General features: G+C 51.7%; 1 protein-coding gene across 1 annotated transcript in view; it reads right to left on the bottom strand.

The window, feature by feature from the left end:
• The window catches only part of EFHD1 (EF-hand domain family member D1), a 54,312-nt gene extending 43,872 nt beyond the window's left edge, over positions 1-10,440 (bottom strand). Inside the window, exon 1 of the mRNA XM_039470011.2 lies at positions 10,002-10,440. Within this exon, the coding sequence (XP_039325945.1) occupies positions 10,002-10,285 (284 nt within the window). The 5' untranslated portion in view covers positions 10,286-10,440. The remainder of the gene's footprint in view (positions 1-10,001) is intronic.
• Positions 10,441-10,710: the final 270 nt, after the last annotated feature.

Here is a 10,710-nt window from a genome sequence, read left to right on the forward strand (position 1 = left end):
AACCCCGTCTCTACTAAAAATACAAAACATTAGCTGGGCATGGTGGCGCGTGCCTGTAATCCCAGCTACTCAGGAGGCTGAGGCAGAATTGCCTGAACCCAGGAGGCGGAGGTTGCGGTGAGCCGAGATCGTGCCATTGCACTCCAGCCTGGATAACAAGAGCGAAACTCTGTCTAAAAAAAAAAAAAAAAAAAAAAAAATCACAGGGAATCCCAGTGAAAATGACAGAAGTTCCTCAGGAAAGACCTCTGCATTTGGTCTTCGGGAGTCCCCAGGAATGCGCTGCTCCCTGCCTGGCCTCCAGAAACCAAGCCTGACATCAAAAGTCCCTCCCATGTATACAAAAACACAGATGACCTGGGCATCGTAGCGCCCTATAATCCCAGCTACTCAGGAGGCTGAGGCAGGGGGGTCACTTGAAGCCGGGAGGTGGAGGTTGGAGTGAGCCCAGATCTTGCCACTGCACTCAAGCCTGGATAACAGAGCAAGGCTCTGCCTCTAAAAACAACACAACAAAAACCCAGATGGACATTGGGAAGCCAAGGTGGGCAGACGGCTTGAGCCCAGGAGTCTGAGACCAGCCTCAGCAACATGGTGAAACTCCATCTCTACTTAAAAAAAAAAAAAAAAAAAATTAGCCCGGTGTTAGAGTGAGGGGACTCAGGCAAAAGGATGGCTTGAGCCTGGGAGGTCAAGGCTGCAGTGGGCCATGATCGCACCACTGCACTCCAGCCTGGGTGACAGAGCGAGACCCTATCTCAAAAAACAAAGCAAACCAAAAACAAAGCACACAGATGGACAGAAAAGAGCCATGGAACACTATTCAGTAAAAACCCAGCTCTTCTTCCTCAGTAACAGAACCCCATTTTGGCTCCACCCCTCAGGGAACAGACACTACCCCTGGATGGGCCGGTGACCTAGTGCTGACAGATGGGACGCCAGAGCCCAGCCTGGGGCACATATAGAGGAAGACTTCCTCATTGTTTATTTTCTTTTTCTTTCTTTCCTGTCCACTTCTAGCTGGTTACACTTTAATTTCCTCATTGTTTAGAAGAACGCTAGGTTTTTCTGCCTCTGGATTTTGTCACAGCTGGATGTGACTCGGGGAACCTCATGACTTGGTACCGTGACACCAGCACAGAGGGTGGTGGAAGGCAGAGGACGAAACCCAAGTCCTGGCTGACAGCAGCAACCAACCATTGCCCCAGGGCCACCTTTGTCCTCTGGACTCCCTCATACATGAGATGATCCATTTCTTTATTCATTAGTGAGTTTGGGGCAGAGTTTTCCATCACTTGAGCCAAAGACCTCCCAAGTAATACAGGCAGAAGAGCATAGATTGTCTCAACAGTCTTGTGTAAGAACATGCACCCAACCGGCTGGAGGTGGCCCTCAGGAACAGAACAGCATCAGCTTCCACTCTCTGCTCCCTAAAAATCTTTACTGTTTTTTTTTTTTTTTCTCAAGACGGAGTTTCACCATACTAGTTAGGCTGGTCTCAAACTCTTGACCTCAGGTGATCCACCCGCCTCAGACTCCCAAAGTGCTAGGATCACCATGCCCGGCCTCTTATCTTTTCTTTTTTCGAAACTCCTGTCACCCAGGCTGGAGTGCAGTGGCACAATCTCAGCTCACTACAACCTCCTCCTCCCCAGTTCAAGCCATTTTTCTGTCTCAGCCTCCCAAGTAGCTGAGACTACAGGCACCTGCCACCACCATGCCCCGCTAATTTTTATATTTGTAGTAGAAACAGGGTTTCACCATGTTGGTCAACCTGGTCTCCGACTCCTCCCGTCAGGTGGTCTGCCCGCCTCGGCCTTCCAAAGTGCTGGGATTATAGGTATGAGCCACCGCGCCTGGCCAGATCTTTATTGTTTTAAAGGAAATTTTAAATGGGGAACATTATAATTTTATAACAAAAAATAAATTTTCCTTAAGTCATAAGATTCTTATCTCCCATTTCCCTCCAAACCAGTAGATATCAAATTTTTCTTGGGAGAGGAGCCATACATCTCCTTGAGAAGCAAGGCCTCCCAGCAGGTGTGAGTGCAGTTCCGCACACGATCGCTGAGAGTTCGAAGACTGGAGGTCAAGAATTCCTTCTCCTACCACACGGCTCAAGTAAGCAGACACGAAAGGCTAATTAGCTTTTGTTTTTCTTTTCTTTTTTCTTTCTTTTTTTTTTTAAGAAATCCCTAGTTATTTGATGCTCAGAAGCTTTTGTTTTTCATTTGTCTTTTTTTTTGTTTGTTTTTGAGACAAGCCTCACTCTGTCACCCAGGCTGGCATGCAGTGGCACAACCTTGGCTCACTGCAACCTCCGAATCCCAGGTTCAAGCGATTTTCAGCCTCCCAAGTAGCTGGGATTTACAGGCGCCTGCCACCATGCCCTGCTAATTTTTGTATTTTAGTAAAAACGAGTTCTCACCATGTTGGCCAGGCTGGTCTCGAGCTCCTGACCTTGTGATCTGCCTGCCTTGGCCTCCCAAAGTGCTGAGATTACAGGCATGAGCCACTGCTCTCGGCCTCATTTGTCTTTTTCATCAGGAGTTTTAAAGTTCAAACACACCGTGGACTGCCTCTTAGGGGCAGCCATAGGAAGGCAACCCCTCCCAGGGTGGGGTGTGACCCCAGGGCCAGCTGCCAGGCCTCCTCAGCCACCTAAGATGCAGTCCCTGCTCCTGCTCCAGGCTAATCTTCCAGAAGCAGCTCTGGGTCCAGCAACCCAGGCCTCACTGTGCTGCCTACCCAACTTGGGGGACACGAAGCTTCCACCGTGTCTCCTCTGGACCTGAGGCCACTGATGGGAGGAAAGACCAAGTGAGAAAGGGGACGTGAGACCCAGCTCAGGATCCAAGAATTTAAAGCGGCTGCCTAGCACGGGGACTGGCTAACTATGGCCTGCAGGCCAAATCACGCTCACCAGGTGTTACTTGAACACAGCCAGGCCAATCCATTTGCATATTGCCTGTGGCTGCTTTCCTATCACAATGGCCAGCTGCAGAGGGACCACAGAAACCTCAGAGCCCAAAGCCAAACAGATTGACTATCCAGACCTTTGCAGAACAAGTTTGCCCACCCATGGCCTAGAAGGAAACTTGAAAGCCATCTAGCCCAGGTGTCCCCAAACTATGGCCCAGCCCGTGGGCTGCATGCGGCCCCCTGAAGCCATTTATCTGGCCTCCCGCCGCACTTCAGGAAGGGGTGCCTCCTTCATTGGTGGTCAGTGAGAAAAGCACAGTATGTGGCGGCCTTCCAATGGTCTGAGGGACAGTGAACTGGCCCCCTGTGTAAAAAGTTTGGGGACGCCTGATCTAGCCCATCTCCCAGCCTCCCTAAGCTTTTGGCCATTCCTAACTGCAAGCCTCTCATGCCAGGGAGCCAGACCACCTCCCTTCCAATGAAACTCCAGAGAACAGAGCTCACCACCTTGCAAGACCTTCTGTTCCATTTCTCAGTAACTCCAGTCGTGGCCAGGTGCAGTGGCTCATGCCTGCAACACTTTGAGAGGCCGAGGCAGGCGGATCACTTGAGCCCAGGAGTTAAGAGACCAGCCTGGGCAACATGGTGAAACCCCGTCTCTACAAAAAATATAAAATTATTAAAAATTATATAATTATATAAAATATAAAATTGTAAAAATATAAAACTAGCCAGGCATGGTGGTGTGTGCCTGTAGTCCCAGCTACTCAGGAGGCTGAAGCAGGAGAATCACTTGAACAGGGGAGGCGGAGGTTGCAGTGAGCCGAGATTGTGCCACTGCACTCCAGCCTGGTGACAGAGTGAGACTCCATCTCAAAAAAAAAAAAAAAAAAAAAAGAGAGAGAGAGAGAGAGGAGAGAGAGAGAGAGAGAGAGAGAGAGAGAGAGAGAGAGGTACAGTGGCCCATGCCTATGAGCCTAGGAGTTAGAGACTAGTCTAGGCAACATGGCGAGACCCTATCTTGAGAAAAGAACCTTACAGCTTTGAAATCAGGCACTTCTTAATTGATCTTGTAGTGAAGAAGGGGGAAAGGACTTTTCTCTTTTTTGCATAATGTAAGAGACTTTATAAACTTTTCATCACTCGACTTCAAATTCCCATTATTCAAATTCTCATAAAATTCGATGGCTCTGTAATGAGGATAGTGGAAGAGACGTCCCAGAGAGAGGGAGGTGGGGAGTGAGGAATGAGGAGGAAGAAGGAACTCCCTGCAAAGATAAACCCACCCCCAACTGCAGAAGCTGCTTCCAGCTCCTCCTACATGGGTTAAGCACACGTGCGGGCAAGTAAAAGCAGCCAGCACTTAAAAACCGGTCTGAGACACAGTTCCAAGTCATGGGGTCTTTCTGCCAGAGACTAGGACCCCAAAACAGAAGGCTGACCTAAGGCCGTCCTCCAGAATTCAGGACAAGAGGTCCTCTTACCCCACCCCCCAATTCAAAATTGTCAAATGTGCAAACTCCAGAGCAGTTGAGAGCATTTCACATCTAAGGTGATCACTGTTGACTGAAGCGACAGCCAGGACAAGTCGGTACCTCTTGCCTTTCTCCAAGGAAAAAGAAAGCGCTTAACTTCTTCCTTTCATTTCCATCCATCTTTCCCGTTTTTAGAGTCAATTCACTCCAAAGATTAGGATGCCAGTATGCAGCCTCACCTCCACCTCCCCAGTCACCTGCCCCAAGAGGGCTCCCTTCACTTCTTTGGCAAATTCCCAGGCTTCCAAGCCTATACCCGTTTCTCCATCCTTTAGAGACAAGACTAAGGAGGAGAAAAAGCAGCTGGGAGAGAGAGGGGATGAGAAATGAAGAATTCCACGACAGCCTCACCTTTTCGGGTTTCACTGGCACCTTGATAATGCAGGACTCTGGCTTTGGCAGGACATCCGTGACATCACTGTTTGAGATTCTTAAGAAAAAGACAGCTTTCCCGTAGCCAAATGTTCTCGTCCCACCCTCTCTTCAGGGAATTGAAACACAAGCTTTTAGTATGCTGCAAAAACCTCACAGCTGCATTTTAAGATGCTGCATTGGGCTCCTGCCTTTAAGTGGCTGCCCTCATTGCCTCCCTTTGAAAGAGGCCTCTAGATAAGTCCAGGATAATTAAAGTTTCCTGTCTAACCTCGAGTGCTCCACCAGCTCACGTTACAGCCACGGACACACACTGTAGAGTCAGTTTCTTCTGGGCCTTCTCATTCTTCTTTTAAAATCAGGCCACTATTCTCTTGGCTCAGGCTATCCAGTAACAGGCTTGGAAACGGAGAGGGAACTTTCTCTGGCTGGGCTGATGATGCCTCTGGCTTCCCACATTCATTAGAAAACCTCTTTCTTCTACAACACACCGTTTAAGAACCAGGCTCGTTTGTGCTGGGTCCTGAGCATACAAAGAGAAACCACACACCACTCCAAGAACCCAACAAGCTCAGAGGCTGGAAAGGATCTGGTTTTTTTGAGCCTCGAAAATGTAAGGAATCCCTAAGCCAAATACTTTTAAATAGGAAAATCAAATTTAAATGATCAAAGCATGTCTCCCAGTATCTGTATGGATCTTTCCAGCCCCAAACAAAAAGAATGGGTGTCTAATCAGGTCACATACTGCAAGGGGCCTAATGAACTAAGGTGACATCAGAATGTGAATCTAGAAACTGCTTAAAAGTGAAATTCTTTTTTTTTTTGAAATGGAGTTTCACTCTTGTTACCCAGGCTAGAGTGCAGCAGCACGATCTCGGCTCACTGCAACCTCTACCTCCCGGGTTCAAGCAATTCTCCTGCCTCAGCCTCCCAAGTAGCTGGGATTACAGGCATGCACCACCATGCCCAGCTAATTTTTTTGTATTTTTAGTAGAGATGGCGTTTCTCCATATTAGTCAGGCTGGTCTTGAACTGCCAACTTCAGGTGATTCACCCACCTCGGCCTCCCAAAGTGCTGGGATTATAGGTGTGAGCCACCGTGCCTGGCCAAAAGTGAAATTCTTGCTGGAAATAGGTGTGTTTCTGGCATGAAGGGGGGTGTTGTGTGGGTTCTGTTGGTTTTGTGTTTTGTTTTTTTGAGACAAAGTTTCATTCTTGTTGCCGAGGCTGGAGTGCAATGGCCTGATCTCGGCTCTCTGCAACCTCTGCCTCCCAGGTTCAAGTGATTCTCCTGCCTCAGCTTCCCAAGTAGCTGGGATTACAGGCACCTGCCACGAAGCCCGGCTAATTTTGTATTTTTAGTAGAGATGAGGTTTCACCATGCTGGCCCGGCTGGTCTCAAACTCATGACATCAGGTGATCCACCCACTTCGGCCTCCCAGAATGCTGGGATTAAAGGCGTGAACCACCCTGCCTGGCCAGTTTTGTTTTATAGTTGGGTGGTGAATCGACGTGAATTAGAGTGGTGCTTTGGGAAGGCATCCTTTGTCTGATGGGGGTGGGAGTCATACTGGCTTTTGGGTAAATCTGAGATTCTGACCTCCCTAAATCCGAGAACTTCCTCGGAAGAGGCTCCAGAGATGGTGCTCAAGCTCTGGGCAGCTCTTCTCATTCCCTGCACTGAGCTGAACAGAAACCCCCTCCACACCCTGTCCCCCGCCCGGGAAATTCATGTCTACCCAGAACATCAGAATGTGACCTTATCAGGAAACAGGCTATTTGTAGATGTAAAAGTTAAATTAAGATGAAGTCACACTGGATTTGGTGGGTCTTAAATCCAATGACTGGTATCCTTATAAGAAGTCCACATGAAGACACAGAAACACACAGGGAGAGCACCCAGTGCCCAGGGCAGCAGCGATCAGGGTGATGCGTTGATACAAGGAATACCCCAAATTTTGGCAACCACCAGAATCGAGAAGACAGGCACAGAAGGAGTCTTCGCTGGAGACTCCCAGGAAGCACAGCCCGCTGACACTTTGGTTTCAGACTTGGCAGACTTCTGGTTTCCAGCACTATGAGACGATACACCGCTGTTGTTTTACGCTACTCAGTTTGTGGCATTTTATTCAGGCAGCTCTAAGAAACAAAAGTCCTCACCCAGCAGCAGAGGAGCTAACGAGTTCCTTCCATAGAACCCGAAGGGCAAAACCCGGAATTCACCCAGAGGCCAGGTTGCCACGCCACAGCTCAAACTGTGGGCTAAGTCAGTGTCAAAGGATAAAGTGGACTCAGCAAAGTAAAGTATTAAATAAAAAAGGACAACATAAAATGTGCACATTTACCCAAATTACAGATATGTGATAATCTAAAGCTTAATGGCTAAAATCCACCGGGCCTTCACCATAGGCCAAAACATGGAGCTAAATGCATCACAAACATGAATAAATTTAAGCCCCACAATAACCCCTCATGGCAGGTCCTATGTTTTCCCATTTGACAGAAGGGAAAAACTGATGGCACAGAGCTTTTAAGTAAGCTGCCCGGGTGGCGGGAACTTTTTCAGGAACCTTCCAGGTGGCAAGTGGTGGGGCTAGGGTTTGAACCCAGGAACCCAGGAAGCTCGCTCTTCACAGCCTTACAGACTGCTACTGCAATGAGTAAAATCTGGAAGGTAATCCAACAGAAAACAAATTGGTGTGTTACGTTTTCTTTAGGGTTTTTAACATTCTTACGTTATTAATTTAAGCTGTTGTGGCCACACCGCCACCACCACCACCAAGAATGAGCCATCTGAGAATAGGGACAACACAGAAACTAGCTCAACAAAAAGAGAAACTAAGCACTGATGGCAGCACCTAAGCTCCTAGATCCAGCCATACCTGAAGCTAGCAATGGCTTTTTGGTTTCATCAGCCAAATTATACCCCTTTTGTTTATGCCAATTTTGGTTGCAAGTGACAGAAAACTCAACCTAGAAAGAAATACCAAGTACCAGTTGAACTGTCAGCCAGGCTGGGATCCCAGGCCACATCCTGCCTTCCCTTTAGCTTTTTTTTTTCTTTGAGACAGAATCTCACTCTGTCACCCAGGCTGGAGTGCAATGGCATGATCTCGGCTCACTGCAACCTCTGCCCCCCTGGTTCAAGCAATTCTCCCACCTCAGCCTCCCAAGCAGCTGGGACTACAGGCACACGACAGCACTCTGGGCTAATTCTTGTATTTTTAGTAAAGATGGGGGTTTCACCATTTTGGCCGGGCTGATCTCGAACTCCTGACCTCAGGTGATCCTCCGGCCTCAGCCTCCCAAAATGCTGGGATTACAGCCATCGGCCACTGTGCCTGGCTCCCCTTTGCTTGATCCTGGTCCAGTACCTGCTTGCTCACAGACACCACCTTGCTTCACCTCCTAAGGCCCTCTGAGCATATGGACTCTTTTCATTACACTTAGGTAGCCGACTAACACGTTGATCTTTCCAAAGATTGTTTTGCAGGAAAGACAAAAGAAGCCTGAGTGACCCCAAGACAACTTGAAGATAAAGGTCGGTCCCCAAGATGCCCTAAGTCCAGCTGGACTGGGAGGAACTGGTGGGACTTGGGAGCAGCCTGGCCAGGGCAGTCTTCCCATGAAAGGCGTTAGCCCAGAGAAATCAAAGGGACTCCAAACAAGCTTTGCCTCACACATTGCTTTTCCATTTTCGCCCCAGCCGCAATTTTTTTTTTTTTTTTTTTTAGGACGGAGACTCTCTCTGTTGTCCAGGCTGGAGTGCAGTGGCATGATCTCGGCTCACTGTAACCTCCTCCATCTCCCAGGTTCAAGCAATTCTCCGGCCTCAGCCTCCCAAGTAGCTGGGCTTACTGTCGCACGCCGCCAAGCCCGGATAATTTTTTTGTATTTTTGGTGGAGACGGGGTTTCACCGTGTTGCCCAGGCTGGTCGCGAACTCCTCAGCTCAGTCAATCCGCGCACCTCGGCCTCCCAGAGTGCTGGGATTACAGGCGTGAGCCAAGCCACGGCGCCCGGCCCCCAGCCGCATTCTTAAACTCAAGTCGGCCTTCCTGAATTGCCCAAACTGGACCCAGAAAACACGACAGATCAGTGCCTGGAAGCCAGACAAAGAAACCAGGGTGCCAGGGAAGCAGAGGAGGCGGAGGCTCCCAGGTGCCGGCTCTGCAGACCTCCGTGCAGGGGCAGCGGAGGCTCAGGCGACGCAGCGCCAGCCACAGCGCCTTTAAATAGAACCTCCACGCGGAGGGCAAACGCATTCCATGCGCTTTTAAAAACGCCCAAGCATGACCTGGCCGGCCGCCTCAGCTCCCCCAGGCATTTTTCCGGTCTTGGCCCAATTCTGGAAATAATATTAATAGCTCGGTTAAGAGCTTACGGGGTACAAAATATTTTTTGGCCTTAAAAGGCAGGGACCGTTACAGCTCCCACTCTCCAGATGAGGAAACTGAGGTCCAGGGAGGTTCCAGGCGACGATGCAGACTAGTGGGTCTCTATCGCCTGCCTCCCACTCAGTGGTTCCCCAGTTGGCCGGTCCCTGCGCAATGGGGCTCACAGAGCAGGCCAGGACAAGCCCCCGCCGGACAGGTGGCAACGGCCAAGTTCGGTTCCCATGACACCCCCAGGAGGCTGCCGGATAGCGCTCGCCCCAGAAACGTCCTGAATCTCTTACAGCGAGTTTACATCTGACCCCAAGCGGCAGCCAAGGATTAACTTTCCCTTTTTATTTTAAAAGATAAAGGCCAACAGGGGCTAATTTTTCCCTTGGGGGATACGGTGAAAGCTGGCAGGTGAGGCGCGACGACCGCTCCCTTTCTTAGAAGTTGAGTTCGGGGCAAATCTCTGGACCCGCTGGTGGAGGGGGCGGGACCAGCGGTCGGAGTTAGGGGACCGGGAACTCGGGTCCAGCGGCCGCCAAGAACTTTTGGGCTCAGTCCCCGAGAGCCGCGGCTCCTGCTCCCGGTGTTCCCACCCCCAGACCCCGTCCCCCCACCTCGCGGAGACAGACTCGAGCGCGCCAAACCTGGCTGCGTTGGGCCAAAGGCTACCCGCACCCCGGGACTCCTGCATCACCTCCCCGCCCAAGCGCGGCCCGTGACTTCGGGTCAGAAAGCCCTCCCGCTCCCTCCGTGGTCCCGCGGGCGAAGGGCGCGCGGGGGGAGCTCACAGTTTGAACATGCTCTCCAGGTCCTTGATGAGGCGGCGGCTGAACTCCGGGAACTCCGTGTAGGGGTTGAAGACCCTGCAGCGCCGGGGCCGCGCGGCGCCCTCGTTGATGTCCAGCCGCCGGCTCAGCTGGGCGCTCAGCTCCGCGTCGGCGCTGGCCGTGGGTGGGCGGGCAGGGGGCTCCGGGGCTGGGGCGCCGAGGGGAGCTGGCAGGGGGCTGCCGTCCTCGGCCTCCTCGCGCCTCAATCGGCGCTCCAGCTTGCGCGCCAGCTCCTCGCTGGCCATGGCGGCGGACTGCAGGACACGGGGACGCGGGGACTCCGGACGGGGCACAGGGAGCTGGCGGGCGGCGCGTTCCTCGCAGGCTCGAGGCTCTACCCCACTCAGCCGAGGCGGCGAGGACCCGGCGGTTGGGAGGGACTGCGGACGGGCGGGCGGGGCGGAGCCACGGCTTTAAGGAGGCGCCAGGGCTCGGGGACCGCCAGCCTGGAGGGAGGAGGCCGCCGATGTCTGCGCGTCCCTGAGCCCCCGACCTGCTTCCTGTCCCCTCGGTTCAGGGCGGGAGGCTGGCCGCCCCGCGGGACCAGGCAGGGACCCTCGGATCCGCTCCGACCTCACTGCCCCTGTCCGCTCCCGGGAAAACCGGAGCGGGAAAAAGTGTCCTGACCGTTCAGGCAGTTCTTTTCTCGTCCCCCAGAAGTGACCCGACT

Source organism: Saimiri boliviensis, chromosome 5 (genome assembly GCF_048565385.1).
Source record: "Saimiri boliviensis isolate mSaiBol1 chromosome 5, mSaiBol1.pri, whole genome shotgun sequence".
NCBI lineage: Eukaryota > Metazoa > Chordata > Mammalia > Primates > Cebidae > Saimiri > Saimiri boliviensis.